This window comes from Bombus impatiens, unplaced genomic scaffold, assembly GCF_000188095.3.
Source record: "Bombus impatiens unplaced genomic scaffold, BIMP_2.2 scf_1334, whole genome shotgun sequence".
Lineage (NCBI taxonomy): Eukaryota > Metazoa > Arthropoda > Insecta > Hymenoptera > Apidae > Bombus > Bombus impatiens.
Genome location: NT_177753.1, coordinates 202,118 through 218,678, shown reverse-complemented (window position 1 = coordinate 218,678; position 16,561 = coordinate 202,118). Strand labels below are relative to the sequence as shown.

Sequence of the window (16,561 nt, the reverse complement as noted above, 5' to 3'; positions counted from 1 at the left end):
TGACTGTGTGATATTATTAAACAAAATATTTTACAAAAGTAAATAGTTATAGATTGCCAGGTGTTCAGTGAAGAGTGAGGATAGATGTATGTTTTTTACTATATCGTCTATTCAAAAGTAACTAGACATCCGAAGCGCTTTTTTTATTCCGTATACGTGATTTTTGGCGAAGTCATGATTTTCTCTTCGTTTTTCTTTAAATACCAAATGTTATGAATTTATATATTATACTTCTATTAAACCCGTCTGGCAAATCTCGTTCTTGAAACACATGATACATTCACTTCATATAAAAAAAGAACTAATATAAAAAAAAACTATATAAAGAAGAACTAGAAGAGAAAAAAGTCAAAGATAAAGAGAAACGATGAAGATTCGAAAGAGAAGACAATGGTTCGAGAATCCTGGTGAGACCTTCTGTTCGTGTCTTTAACTTTCAAAAATGTTTGTTCATACTAAGCATCTTATTGATCTTTAGAGAATTATTCACAGCGATTCTTTGAAAAATGCACGAAAGCATCTGGTTCCTGAAGAAGCCGAAATAAAAATGACCGGAACACGGAGGAATATCTCTAACCACGAAGAAAAACAAAAATTTAGTTATAATGGAACATGATTATCGCCAATAGTCACACAATACACACACGATTCGCTTTGTATGTTCGATAAAAACGACCTCGGCGTTTCTCATCGTTCAATGTTTAGTCGCTTTTCAATACCACGCGATAAAGTATATTAATTCCTTTCCTTTTCTCTTTGTCTGTTTTCTTTTTTTATACTATATGCTGGACTGAGGTATTGAGAGGCAAGATGGTCGTCTTTTTTATACTCTAGGCATGGCGTAAGGTTACAAGTGAGAGCTGTGAGGCTGTTGCTCGTAGAACAATACGTAGGCTTCGTTGGAAACGACCGATCGCGCTGGAACGACGGACACACGGCTGTCATTATACTCATGCCACTCCCCCGAGTATGGATGCTTACAATACGCCGTGTAATGGCCGGAGTGCGTTGTGCCCGAGTGATTCGCGACACCGTACAAATTGTACGTACAACCCGGAACTCTGGGCGCGGCAAAGGCACTGAGATCCAAACCTGTCAATGGAAAATCTACCATTACGTTTAACTTGCTGCGGAATCGTTCCATCGGTGAAAAACGTTTTAAATCTTTAAATTTTCATTAAGGAAGCTACGATGAAATAAGAAATAAATTTCGACATTTGAAAAAAAAAATTACTCTTCAACAAGTACATAATAGGATTTCACAGCACATAATAACTAACCATGACCTGTTTAACGTTTAATCTTCATTATGATTGGGAAAGGATACGAATAACAAGAATCTTCGGGAACTTCTGTATGCTGAAGCTTTTCGTGCACTTTCTCCTCATCTGACACTTGGAACAAGTCGGTTTTTCGTCACCGTCGAGCACCTCTTCTCGCGTGAAGTGTTCCAAACATTGACTCAACTTCACTGTACCACTTCTGGCCGGTATTGGCAAGCTTAGATCCCAGAAAGGATCCAATGTAACCGACACGTGGTCGCAAGAAGTGCAGTGCAACGACGAACGTAATTGGCCCACGAACACGTCCACTATCATACTATCTTCGCTGCGCAGGTAGCGTTTCCAGCTCTCTACTGCCTTCTGACTGTCACTATTCATAAAAAAATCACCAACATTTATATAATTAGTACCCTTAGACATCGTCATTCTTAATAATTTTTTCTTTCTTACATTCCGTATTCACAAATAAGATTTAAGGTTTTCTTACGTGTACATTTCAGGAATATCCGTGTGTATCGGTTGCGGCTTCACCGTCACCCTGTTCACGTCTTCGTGCAGTCCTTCCAGCAAGTATCTGAGAAATTCTTGAGCATCTTGTTGGCTGTACCCCATGAAACGTGGTGCGAATCTTTGTATCTGGGATTTAAGCGCCGTCGTGTTAACCACGAGATCACCGCCCACTTCCCACAGCTCGTGAATCACCTGACTGAAGGCCTTGATAAGAGCCCCTTTCATACTGCTTGTGGAGGTGTTTATGTCCGCCAGGTACTGTTCGTTCAGCAAATATTCCAGTAACGGTCTCGTGTTGCTCAAACATTGGATTACGCTGTTCATAAAACACTGAAAGACAGAAACACTAGTAAAAAAAACCGGTTCTTTCAAAATGGTCTTTAATGTCATTTTTTGTGTACAAGCAGGGTCCAGCATTATATAGATTCTGAAGGAAATATATTAAGAACTACTTCATGCATAGCAGTGAAGAAACTTCAACTGGAGAAGCAGAAATATCCCGTTTCAACGCGTAACATGGTCATAATATTGCACCCTTGAATTTTACCCAGCGTTATTAATTCTTTCTTTGATTATACAGCACATTCAACTTTAAAAGGCGTAAATTAATCCATTTTCATATTACTAGCAAATACACGTGTTGTTGTGGATAAACAATTATACGCAAAGTTCAAACACAGACTAACGTCGCAGCATAAAAGTTGATGTAATCATAAGTACATATTCTTGATATATAATTAGTGTATACTTACTGTGTTTCCAATATTTCGCAACCCGTTTAGTCCACATCGCTCATCGCGATGCGCTTGTAGCCGATTACGTGCTGATTTGTTTGTCGGGCTTCCTTCCTGCAATAGACATAAGAGTTACATTTTTAAATCTAACTGAGCTACTATTTTCTAGGCATCTACTTCTCTACGGGGAACAAAAACCGTCAAATTCTGTCGCGTTCTCTGTTCTAAGCACGACTAGTTATACTTCTTTGGTGGTGGCGGTGTCTAGCTTGCGGCATAAAGAGCATTTCACACGAATATATGTATACGCACGCACACACACATACCACGAAGTCGATATGACCTTGGGGATGGATACGTGCTATACAGAGAGAGACCGGTTAGTTATGGACCGATTATGTAGAACACGGCATTTGGATTAGTAATGTGCATCACCGGTATTGAAAGAAAAGAAATACCACACGGTACGTACATTTTTCGGTGTGTTCAACCTCAGCGTATGGATTGTTCCGAACAGAAAGTACGCCCAACATAATATATTCAGAAAAGGGAAGACAGCGTAAATATTTAAAGCGTCGAACAGTCGTGAAAAAGAATCGGTACTCAACGACGAAGTCGACGTCATTGCGTGCTCGAACGGGACTAAGTATATTCTCCGTATCTCTTGTACCTATATTCTTCACGAACACTCACCTTCGTGCGACTGGCTGGAGGCTGCAGAGTAGCGCGCGCGGTCACTACGGAACTGTTGAACTGTACTGAATAAACACCAAAAGAGACGCGTTTCTGAGGCGTCAGAGGAGCCGCAACGCCCAACAGGAACGCGTACACGAACAGCAGAGTAATCACTACCCACACGCACCACAACCCCCAGCCTATCAGTTGGGTATAAGCCAGTTTACACGGTGTAACTTTCGAGAACCTCCAGTCCCTCTGCATTAACCACCAACCCGCCCTCTATTTCTCTCGAGCTTGCGAGTACGTTGTCGGATGAACGTAACGAATAAATAGACGTCATATCGTTGAAAGTATCTTTCAAGGATTCACGAGAATATGAAGAAACTGAAAAATGACACAAAGTTCAAACGATCACATCTATACGAGCCGAAGGAAAGTTTCTGCGGCCAACCACGAATCTTTTCGTGAATATTCAGAGATATCCCACTCGGATAGTCTCTCCCCACTCTGTAGTCAAAATGATGTGTGAAACTGGCACGCTACACGTTGTCATCGATGACAGAAATTGGCCGTGTCGCGAAGAGGATCTGCATCGGTCTTCAAGATCTTTCCTGCAGAAACGACAGGCAGCTCTTGGCAGTGAATGCACCAGGATACGTTGTGTACTTCATACGCATAGTTATACTTCGACATAAAGAACACCCGTTGCTACTGGGTACCGTTATGTTATGAGAGATCCGTTGACCGCCGGTTTCCTCTCTCTTTCTCGCACTCTTTCCCCTGCCCGAAGAGCTCTGGTCTATTAATAAAAGCCAGCTCTCGCGACTAAGCGTCGAACAGAATGGCGTGTGCTCGAAGAAAAACATAGACTAGTTTCGTAACAAGTGACTAGACGAGCAATGGAAAAGCATAACCTAACGTTTCGACTCATAGTCCATCTTTTTCCATCTACCACCACTATTCTATGTAAATCTATATACCATCAGGAATTCGTTACGAGTCACTGAACTTTCCATAAGTCGAAAAAAATGGCGGTTTACAAGATACGATGATCTATCATAGCTACGCACATGTCGCTACATGTATAAAAGAAGGCGGATGCATTTTTGGCCGCGTTTAAAGCTGCTGTAAGACTATGCGCCATTGAATGACAGATATACGTTTCCTAATAATAGAACATCAGAATGAAACGAAATTCTATAGCATATGCTACATATATGTCAAATGAAAACGAGATTCCTAAGACAGCAACTAACGAAAAGCAGAAGAAACTATAAAAAAGAAATGGCGGAAGCCAATATATCTTGAGATGTTCACAATGTAGCACTGGGCAGGTCATACTTCGTTCTCTTAGGACACACTTTTACCGATGTTTCTAGTAAGTAAAAGTTTCATAAGACAAAACTACGATGTCTTCCCATTGAACGATTAACGGAAATGACTAAAGGACACTCACAAACTGGTCGGCGACCCCGCGGTAGAGATTTTGGTGAGCCGTGGACGGTGCAGTGGGCGACGAGGAGGAGGTCAGATTACTGGCAGTGTTCGCGGTTGTCCCCGAGAGGTGACCATCCGGTCTCCTAGACGTGGAAGGCACAGATGGGTCGTCTCCATAGGTACCGGACGGTCTTCCCGCCACGCCGTTTTGCAAGATGGGCGGCGTGCTGCCGCCTACGAACCCGGTCTGATCGATACCGTACGATGTAGACGTTTTCCGTTGCTGCTCGCTGTCCTCGAGGCTCTCCGGATCTCCAGTGCGACCACCACGGAGGAAGGAGATCACGTCGATGGAGGTGACGACGTCCTTGATGCCGTGTATTACCTCACCACCGCCTGTAGCAGTCTCGTCCTCGATATCGATGTCCTCCTCTTCTTCCTTTACTCCTTGGATATCCTTCCGAGCGTTGTTGTTAATCAGCAGCCCGCCGTTACTCGGATTAGTGGCTAGGTTAGTGAACAAGTTGAGCTTAACACCGATCAAACCAGCAACGCCAGCACCGCCACCGAGCACAGGCGACAAGAGGTTACGCTTAGCTGGTGAAACCTCGTCGATCCGATAGGCAGCACCGCGTTGCTGCTGTTGTTGCCGATGATGCCGGTTGTTCAGCTTGTTGTCTTCGTCGTCCTCGTCGTCATCGTCCTCGTCGTGGTCGTCGTCAGGGTCGTGGTCGTGGTCGGGGTCGTGACTGTGTTCGTGCTCGCGGTCGTTGTTGTTTATTATCCCATATTGACCGGAATCACAGGCGTCCCCACCGCCGCTGCTGATATTCCCATTACTGCTGTTGTTGTTATGTTGATCGTCGTCGGTGTTATTGTCCTTGTCGTCGTTATCGTCGTCATCGTCGTCGTCCTCGTCTAGGTCGCGGATCGTGCCGCGCTCGTCAATCGTTACCTCGCCTGGCGACGCGGCACTATCTGCGCGTGCATGTCCGCTGCTGAGCACCGTGCTGCTGGACAGTGGCCTTCTCTTTGACCTGGACCAAAGTGCACCACCAACGGCGCAGGAAGACGACGAGGAGGACGAGGAGAGCGACGACTCAGGACGATGATCTCTGCCGGTACTACGTTCGATGGCTATATCACGATCGTCGCCACCGAACAATTCCGTCAACGAGGAACCGGCCGAATGATGCTTCCACTGATGATGATGATGATGATGATGATGATGATGATGATGGGCTCCACTAGTGCTGCTGGTGCTGCTCGTTTGACGGATATTCGGTATGTAACCGGACGGCGAGTACCTGATCAGATCTGCCGCTATTTCCAGCCTCGACTCCGCAATTCCTCTATCCCTGGACGAACTTCCGACAGAGATGTTCGACGAGGACGACGACGTAGACAAGCCGAATCTGCTGCCGCTGGTGCCGTTTGTCGTCACATTCGCGGCCGTGCCACCGCTGCTGCCAGTGCTGTTGTACGTCGACGACGAAACTGACCTGCAAACGTTCAGCCAATGTGAATATTGCGAACATCCTTTTTCATTCGTCTGGGCCCGCGTCCAAGGGCTACCCTCTCTTTCTCCAGATTACGCAATCATCAGCCAGCATACGCGAAACACGTTCGTAAACACACGCACGCGCAACCCACATATATAACTAAATGAATAAGCACTCCGCTTCTGTCTACGTTAGTAGTAATTAATAACGAAATAAATCGCAGGCTGCTGGATTTATCAAATTGTAAGTACAGACTTTTTCCGATCGTCAACCCGTTAACGATCTATTCCTTCTTGATCAGAACGTTTCCTTCAACACTTTGTCCAAATACATTTTTAGAATACACTCCGTTCTACAAAATCGAGCAACTCTCTGAACTCCTATATTGTCAAACAAGAGATTAAAACTGTTTCAAACGAAGGAGAACGAAGCGGGGAAAGGTTCGGTAGTATCGGAATAATTCTCTTTGATGAATAGAGAAAAGGAAGTTGGGAAGTACACGAGACGATCAGGCAGATGCCGCTGACCTACATGTTGATCAGATCCTCTTCGAGGTTTGGAGGTTACTAAATCAGACGCGTGACACCGTTCGTGGATTTGGACACAGCACCGGGAATACGCACTAGATATTTAAAATATACGCGCATTCTTGTGCGCGTTCGAGCACACATGCGCTAAATATCTCATTGTAGTTAAGGACGAGACGTCGGGGAGAAAGTAACTGTCTTCTCTTCCCGTCTCTCCACGCACCATACCAGAAGACAATTCGATGCGAGGTCAAGGCCTTTCGCTAGATTTCCACCACGTCAATCGCGATCGATCGACCAGCACGAATGGATTGTACGTATGTATATTTATATCCACATGGCTGTTTATCGTGACAGTTATTCCCTACGGAGGTTAAACTTTGCTCTAGCTTCTCAACAGCTCACAGTGACGTACGGTGATGTGAAGTAAATCGACAGTTATTTGTTTGCATATTTGCAAAAATTTGCAAAGATATTAAACCACCTATCAAACAAAAACGTTGTATATTTAAGCAGATGACAATAATTCCATAAAAAATATTAAAGAATTTAAAATCACTAATATTTCGTGTTCTTTCCCTAGGTGGCAACAGATCATTTGAAAATAATGTCGAGTGATATCTTTTATCGTTGCTAGTTGTCGTTACACTAACTAACAGAGATGTGTTCATAAAGACCTTTCACGGTACATTGTCCAACTATTCCAAAATATTTTGATTCTGTTATGAATTTTGTATGTGAAAATGAATATGAATATTGAAAATGTTATGCATACGGGATAACCAGACACAGCTTCTATATCACTCCACTACTATCAAGCAGTTTAATTATATCAATTAGTCAGCAGGCAAAACTCTGGTTATAGAGGGTTACATTCACTTCCACGAATTCTATAACCACTGCAAAATCAAAACTCAAGGCTACCGAGCAACCGCCTCCTCTATCATCCGCATATCATCCCACTGATACGCTTCCCAAAAATGGTGACCACAATGTGACTGGCAGATCTTACGACTTTAATCGCATGTTTAACGCCAAGTAAGCAAGAGGAGCTAGTTTTGTTGTCCAAAGAGCAGACAAAATATCTACTATCTTCCATCAATGGCAAGTGGATAGACAGGATTTCTGTGTATAACTAGTTCTCTGGCAGCCAGTGCAAGTCTATGCGGCCCATTTACTATCGATCTCGAGCTTTGTCGTCGCCTCGACCATGCCATAGAAACGGGGACTCATAGGTCGCGCCTTCCTAATTGAATCATTGTGACGCGAACAAAAGTAATTGGCGCATTGTAAAGGGTGTCGTTGGGATACCTGTTGCCGGCTGATGTATTTATAACGTGCGTCCCGTAGCCATTTTATCCACGTCGTCGCGTTCCCCGCGATAGAGAAACGCAATTGGCACGAGTGTGATTCATCGGCCGACAAAAAGGAAGGAAAGATCGATGACAAGGGACTTCCGCCATGTGGTCTCTGACAACCATAGCTTCGAGCAACAACCGCGCCGCTACAGTTAACAGCCTAACTGGTAACTATCGTTTAGCATTTCAGGAAATCCATTCCCAGAGTGGACGTTAGTTGTGCATCAAGCAATTACAGTTATTTCATCGAATGTGGGCTGACAAATGTGGGAGAAACCAGGAAGACACTGCACAGAATCGGTGGAAACTTATCGGGGCCTTGATCTCATAGCCAGTGACCCCGGCTGTCTCATATCCCTGTTCACGGAGATTGCTCACCTTGTGGGTGAGCTGCGAGACCGGCTGTACTCCGACACGTAACTCCTGCGGATGCTCGTGTTCGCCGACGAGTAGAAACTGTAGGGCCGATCGAGTACCAACTATTTAATTAACCTCCTTTTTCGCATTGTCAAGAAGCTCGGGATCGGCAGCACGCTAACCACGAGTTTAGTTCTAATATTAAAGGTTATTTATAATATCGAAGTACGTGTAATACTTGATATAATCAGCTGCTTGGCCAAGGCCAACCCCGGTAAAGGAAAGCCTGAACGGTCCAAAGAAACAAAGTAATTGACAAGAAGTCAAGAGAAGCATGCATTCGACCAGTCGGTGGAGTATCGACGGAAGTAAAACGCCTCCCCTTAATCGATCTTCCTCTTTGTAAACTTCTTTCAATCAATTTCTATCTTTTCAGTGCCAATATTCCGAATACATCAACGGACCAACCCCTTGCGGACGTAAGATGTAATTAACGAAAACAATATCCTTCACCATGATTCTTATTATGTACTGCCTTGCTAACTGACCAGATTCAGCCACATGGCCAATCAGCAGGGTATTGCTATACTTCTAGACTTTGAACAATATAAAAAGTCCGGAGTTCTATTTGAAACGAGGGCAGCAAAGGGTTAGACTTGCTTGTTCCTAAGTTTCAATCTTTACAAACTGCACGTGATTGCCGATCCCTGGAATCCATTAATGGAATCTCGAATTAAGGGAACATGGAAGATGGAGAACGTGACGAGAGAGGAAAAAAGACTCACCTGCCTGATGGGCAGTAGGATCGCCTGTACTCGGTTGTATAGTTTGAACGAAAGCCCGAGCTGCCCGATGTCGACGAAGACGAGTAGAAGTTCGTCGGTCGATCTAGGATCGACGACGGAGCAGTAGATCGGTAGGTGCTCAGCTTCGAGGTGGAGTTGCCGATAGAGGAACTGGTGTTGCCGCTGTTACCGCTGGAACATCGTCTGCTAGGAGAATGCGGCGCCATTGGACTGGTGCTGTACGACACTGCTACGGCGCCCGCCTGGCCCCCACGGTGATACGACATTGCACCCGGGTCACCAGTCTCACAATCTCTCTCTCTTTCTCTCTCTTTTCTCTCTTTTCGACTTTCTTCTATAGAAACCTTTTCCTGAATTCCAACACAATTTAGGAGAGATTGGTCAGTGTATCGACTGGGATACTTTCTAAACAATTTTTTATTACTAGAATGCTAATTGAATTCCGAGTATTCCGAGGGTGTGCTTAATTTTTCCAGGAAGAATTTAACCCTGTTAACTATTCCATTCTAATTCTATTGTTTCTTTCTTATCGATTAATCTATACTTATTCAAGTTCCAAGAGAATGTACGAAGCTGTTGATAAGTACGAATCCTGTGTAACCGGCTTAAACGCAATCGTAAATCTAAGTAGCGTGCAAAAGTCTGCACGCTACAATAACCAGTGGACATTTTGTCTCTTATGAATTAACATAAAGATAGTTTTGACGGTATTTTAATTCTGTTCTTCCTCGAACCATTCTTAACAAATTTGTGAGCCATGAAAATCACAAATGAACATGTATATAATATATATATGTATATAATCATCACAAAGAGAATATCTGAAGATTCGTTTTTAAAAAAACTATATAGGAGTATTTCCTAAAGATACGGTTAGTTGTCATAAAATTCGAATATAGTAGATAGCCCAAGGCTTTTGCATTCTATAGTACCATAAATCAAAGAACTTACATATAATACATCGATTTTTGTCAGAACTGGTTCAATTTTGCAAATGGATTTTGACATTGTACGCGAGGAAACTGACGTGGCTGATCCATAGAACGTCAGCCACTAAAGAGCATTAGGTAAGAAGACTTTTGGAAGTGTTGAACGACGATAAAATAGAGGGCAGATATAACGAATTCCGATCTACACCGTGTTCCATACAATCCGTAACAGTCTGGCCCAGAAAAATCTAATTATTACACAAACTGTCTTACTTGTTCCATTTTGAAATCTGCAAGACCTACATCTTTATACCTAAACTCGAAGGTATGCTTAAAGTACTCTAGTAATCCAAATGACACACATTATGTATAAAATTAGACGAAAAATTAATCGATAAGCATTCTCTTTCCGAAGAACGAGAGAAACAAGAACGATTTTCAGCTTCAGCGTCGACCTTGCAACTCGAGCAAGCTATTTCACCTTGTCCCCCTTTTTTCCATAGAAGAATCTACCCGGTGTTCGTGAAAAAATAACGGATCTTCGTTGGACGCTGGAAGCGGAAACCGCATTGCGTTATGTGATTAATCGGATATTGATTAGTTCTATCTCCGTGTGGAATAAATTACAATAGGGAGAAGGAACTTTACCGTCGATACTCCAACTGTCAAATTCCACGAAGAAGAGCGGGAATACAAAATGAAGAAATGCCAGAGGTTACTGGGTCGTGCTAAAAAAAGCAAACTAACCTTGAGCCGGCAAAAAAAGTAACTACCCGTGCACTGCTTGATACTCAGCACGCGTGTTATTGTTTTGACCCTGCTATACGTTGATCAGTTTGATTCGATGAAAGATCGATGACCGAGAAATCTAACTAATAGCCAACATATAACGCATAAAGGATATACAGTGCCAGATTTTGTATCCTTTCATTTTCGTTTGCATAGTTTTTGGGTCACTTTACAATGTATTTTGACAGTAGATTCTAGCTGTTTAATTCTTTTCTGAAATTAAAACTTTTTAACACTGACAATTGAAACGCAAATGTTGAATAGAAGATTCGAGTAAAATATGAAAGCATTTGATAAAATATAATATTGTAAAATAAATATCTAATCAGTGAAGATAATCGACATGTAGGTAGAAAGATACTGCTAATTCAAAATTTGATTGAGATATCACGACTGGTAAGTACATACTTTTTCAAAGTCTCAAATGGAAGAGCAAGAAATATTTATTACCTAATAGACAAGGTTCAATTAATTCGGTAACATCGTAACTTTTATCTCGTCCATAACGTAACAATGCAAAAAAGAATTAAAAGTAGGAAACTGCTTTACCGTCGCAAGTTAAGTAAATTCCATCTTCGATCTATTATTAACAGTTTTTCGAATTTTGTTTCTGGAGTGAATGATGGCGTAAAAGTCGCGCGTAACATCCAAGAAGAAAATCCACGTCTCTGCCAAATACCTAACGTCAAGAAAGCAACCACATTTTTCCCTTGATTCTGGCAACCATCCCAGTTTTCACCGGAATACATCAGACGCGCAAAACCAATATGAGAAACGTCTTGAATTTCCTCGCAGATCGTGTAACATGTAAAATTATTTACTTTTCTTTAAATATTTCGATCGAATCGTTTGGTAAAGTATATCGAATTTCATTTTAAAGTTTTTTTCCACGCGCAATATGATCGAGCTTAATAATTTGTCAGTATTTTTCTTTCAACTTCCAGAAGGTCAGATGCTGGAGGAAAGAGAAAAAATATATCGCGTGCGTGAAACAGCATCTCGCTGAAAAATTACGGCAAAGATATTACGGGTCATCTCTTATATTTCGCAAAGTCAATAACGCAGTTACGTAATCAGATAAAGAGCACAATTGGAAATTATGTAACTAATCTTATGATGCGAACCTGCTAGTAAATGCCTGAAGCGTGCGATTTCATTAATTACTGGCGTAAAAGTCGCGCGTAACATCCAAGAAGAAAATCCACGTCTCTGCCAAATACCTAACGTCAAGAAAGCAACCACATTTTTCCCTTGATTCTGGCAACCATCCCAGTTTTCACCGGAATACATCAGACGCGCAAAACCAATATGAGAAACGTCTTGAATTTCCTCGCAGATCGTGTAACATGTAAAATTATTTACTTTTCTTTAAATATTTCGATCGAATCGTTTGGTAAAGTATATCGAATTTCATTTTAAAGTTTTTTTCCACGCGCAATATGATCGAGCTTAATAATTTGTCAGTATTTTTCTTTCAACTTCCAGAAGGTCAGATGCTGGAGGAAAGAGAAAAAATATATCGCGTGCGTGAAACAGCATCTCGCTGAAAAATTACGGCAAAGATATTACGGGTCATCTCTTATATTTCGCAAAGTCAATAACGCAGTTACGTAATCAGATAAAGAGCACAATTGGAAATTATGTAACTAATCTTATGATGCGAACCTGCTAGTAAATGCCTGAAGCGTGCGATTTCATTAATTACGTTCAATGTACTCAAGTATCCTCCGCAATTATTTTTTTTTTTTTTTTTGATTTGGAAAAACATATTTCTGTAAATAATCGGAGAATTGATCAAAATTGTGTAATTTTTTAAGCTAATAATTATTCATCAACGTCTCCGATAGTCTTTACATAATCGTGTTTAAAATGGATATAGCAAAAACGGAAGTGACAATATTTTAAACTTAATTCGAAACGCAGATGACAGAGCAGAAAACGGTCCGCATTATTCGATCAATGGATCACGCCTATTACATCATGAGAATCAGTACACGTGGATCCCTGGCAGAGCAGATTATACGTTTACGCAACGAAAACGAGGTGGAACACATATCCTAGCATTTTTTTTTTTTTAGCATTTCAAATCACCGTCTACAACGGTAATGTCGCGTATCGGTAGGTAACATACAACAACGCCATTATGATAATATCTTTTGTCTCTTTCTTCCTATTTAAGCTGCGAAATGTGGAAAAAGAATGCACAAGAAGCAAGGCCCCAACTATTATTTTTTCAGTGATCAATGTAGAAACTTATTAAAGAAAGAAGATACGTTATTCACAGTCAATGGATCATCTTGAAGCAAATATGACGGCGAAAAGTAATAGAGAGGGAAAGATGTACATAGTTGAACATGAACATAACCATGTTTTATTTGTAACCCCCATATGAAAAATACGTATGTAAGTAGAAGCGTGAAAGGTAAGGCGCGTAACGAGTACACTCGCACGTGACGATGCTTCAAGTTTGCGTACAACTGCACTTGTAACGCGATTAATAGGACCGATCGAATTCACTTATGATCTTTAGTTATTCGCACACCGGTTTCGTCGTATCCGTGCGTGTGTAACGCTTTGGGTTACATAAGATAACGCGACACATACACCTACAGCCAGTCACAAAAGTCCGCATACACCTCTTAAATTTAAGAGCAATATCTTTTAGCATTAAATCTTATATTAAACGTATGACACATATTTAAAAAATAAAATAAAGAATAGAAGATGCAATGCCTCACAAGAATGCGTACACTTATACTTACATGAAATTATAGAGAAAAGTAGACTTTGTAATGTATTAATACTCCGTAAAGTCTTCCTGGTATTGATAAAGTTAAATATTTCGCAATTTCTGATATAATTCTATGTTAAAATTTTTGTGAGCTAAATATTTACATTCTTTTAATTCCTTCTGGAAATACGTTAATGTATTATGGAAACACACGAAACTCGTAAAGCGTATGTAAACTTCTATGACTGATTTGAATTTCTTTCGCAGAAGAGAAGAGAAACTTCAACTCAAATGTGATCGAATAAAATGTGATTTTACCGAAAACAATAGTAAAAAAAAAGAATGAAGGAAGAAGAAAGAAAAGATAAGGAACGTAGAAACATTGTTTATTATTTGGATACAAAACTATAATATGAAGAATCTCTATTTTGCGTTTTCAAGAGAGTGAAAAAGGAGAAAGAAATAAAACACAATGAGTGATTATAGTAACAAATAGATTTACGCGATACGATATGTCACAAGAATTGAAAACGTTGCTAAAATATTACAATCGTGTACGACACGCATCCTATTCTCTCACCTAACTCTGAATTCTCTTTCGTCAATCGTATGAATTTAAATCTATTAAAATCAAGATTTCAATCTTGGACAGTTTTTCAAATCTAAAATAATTCGAAGTTTTCTTATCATGATTCAATCAAAACGATTTGCCAGCTCTTTCAACATTATATATGTACTATATATTTCCCATTTCTCCGTATCTTTCTTGAAGATATCGTTTCTCTTATAGCAATGCCATGGATATGAGATTCAATAGATTATAGAGATTCACAATTTAACGTAAAATTACTGAAAAATTTGCACATTCATGATTTTGATACGAGGACGATACAATTTTCAAGTTCATTGACTCAATTAACCCTGCTGAGTTCTTTCGATCATTTTTTATCCAGTGGTATTTTTTGACGTTATTTCAAATTCAGGCAAGATATGAGAAGACTGTTATTGGTATGCATGACTGCTCATCTCAACTTTAAGATAAATATTTTCTTAAAATACTATAAATCTCTTTTACTGCTAAAATTAAAACAAAATTGGAATATCAAAATTTGAGGATCGCAGCAAGGTTAAACTTCCTTTTAGAACGCCAAAAGTTTATCTACCAATGCTACGACACCCCGTATAGGGATTAGTCACCAATTCTTGGTGTCCTGAAGTAAAGTTTTCAGCCTGATGCGATGGTGTGGAAGGGAAACATTTCTGGATACTTGAAATATTTTTATCGAGCTGTTTCGATTTGTAACCTAACTCCGCGTTCACGAGGCCAGAGAGTAAGAAAACGCGAGAAAGAGACGGTAAACTGGGTGCAGGAGGGAAGAAATAGAGAGTGAGAGTGAGTAAGAGAGAGAGAGAGAGAGAGAGAGAGAGAGAGAGAGAGAGAGAGAGAGAGAGAGAGAGAGAGAGAGAGAGAGAGAGAGAGAGAGAGAGAGAGAGAGAGAGAGAGAGAGAGAGAGAGAGAGAGAGAGAGAGAGAGAGAGAGAGAGAGAGAGAGAGAGAGAGAGAGAGAGAGAGAGAGAGAGAGAGAGAGAGAGAGAGAGAGAGAGAGAGAGAGAGAGAGAGAGAGAGAGAGAGAGAGAGAGAGAGAGAGAGAGAGAGAGAGAGAGAGAGAGAGAGAGAGAGAGAGAGAGAGAGAGAGAGAGAGAGAGAGAGAGAGAGAGAGAGAGAGAGAGAGAGAGAGAGAGAGAGAGAGAGAGAGAGAGAGAGAGAGAGAGAGAGAGTGAGAAAGGGGGACGGTTGGAAGAGAGACAAGGATAGAGTGATAGGACGACAAGATGGAAAAGAAAGAGAAAGAAAGACGCGTTGATTTGGACACAGAGCCTTTGGCATTTCTCACGTTCCAAAGTTAAAACCCACAGACCCGTATATATATATAATCGTATATTTCACACATACGAGCCATTCATTATAAAATGGAAAATACTCACGGGCTGTATGCCTCTTACACAAGTAGATAGGGGTTTTCACTTGATTAATTCGTCCAAAGTAAATGTGTACACGATTTCACTAGAAAACGTCAGTGTTACGTAGACGAATACGTTCGCGTTCCCTCGATCATGTCGTCGTTTATCGAGCAGCAAGGAATTTTAGCTTACGCTCTTACGGAGATTTTACGAAAAGAAAAAGGGGAGGAGAGGTGATGCGTCGCGATGCTGAAAAGCACGGGCCATCCCTCGGAATTGTCGGTGACGTCACACACCGTGACGAATACTCGGAACTTCCGATTCGATGTGTCTGAGCTGAGGAAATAGTCGCTCGATGCTACGAGACTCGAGACACACGATCGATTTACAACACGGTTTTATATGTAGATCACGTCACGATGCTCGTTTTTACTGGAAAAATCTTTGACACGATTTGGTACGAGTGTGGTTTCGCCGCCGACCGAGTTTGCTACTCGAGTTATTTACCTTTTTTTCCACGCTTCCCTCTCGTGGCTTATTAAACACTTAAGACACCACGAGATTATCACCACTGACTTCGCTAACACAACGTGTGTGCAAACAATATGGCGATTACAAGATTGCCGAATTCCGCGTTGACAGTCATCGCTTCCGCGACTACCGCATTCTGCGCTAGCGCACAAGAAAGTGCCGTCTCGTTTGCCTAGGGTGAAACTTCGAAGCCAATGCTGCCACTCACGGTTATAAGAGGATTTTGATTACCAATCACGTTTATCGCGCCACATTATTCCAATTTTAAATTCGACTAACGATCGATTCAAACCTGTTTTTAACTATCAATTTATGTAGTTCATATGAAAAAAGAAATTAATAATCGTAACTTGGGCAGACCTGAAGAAATGAACTGTACTGTTCTCGAAACGTTGACGCAAAGTGAAAAAAATAATTAGAAGGTGTCA

The 16,561-nt window shown here is 41.2% G+C and overlaps 1 protein-coding gene and 1 long non-coding RNA gene across 6 annotated transcripts; one reads left to right on the top strand and one right to left on the bottom strand.

Annotated features, from left to right (window-relative positions):
- Positions 1-470: 470 nt before the first annotated feature.
- On the bottom strand, positions 471-16,244 carry LOC100741560 (ubiquitin carboxyl-terminal hydrolase Usp2). Of its 5 annotated transcripts, XM_033323926.1 has the most exons (9): positions 16,110-16,244; positions 9,172-9,542; positions 8,408-8,485; positions 5,950-6,144; positions 4,662-5,466; positions 2,546-2,641; positions 1,771-2,123; positions 1,328-1,653; positions 471-1,164 (listed from the first exon to the last, which is right to left on the bottom strand). In XM_033323926.1, exons 2-9 carry the CDS (start codon positions 9,456-9,458, stop codon positions 848-850), a joined length of 2,457 nt encoding a protein of 818 aa, XP_033179817.1. In that variant the 5' UTR covers positions 9,459-9,542; positions 16,110-16,244; the 3' UTR covers positions 471-847. The 5 variants fall into 5 exon arrangements, with proteins under 5 accessions (XP_033179817.1, XP_003493875.1, XP_024227233.1 ...); XM_003493827.4 differs by having other exon boundaries at positions 4,662-6,144; XM_024371465.2 differs by having other exon boundaries at positions 5,250-6,144.
- LOC105681572 lies at positions 12,084-14,612 on the top strand. The gene is made up of 3 exons (XR_004462757.1): positions 12,084-12,303; positions 12,396-13,028; positions 13,148-14,612. It is a non-coding gene; the product is annotated as an uncharacterized LOC105681572 (long non-coding RNA).
- Positions 16,245-16,561: the final 317 nt, after the last annotated feature.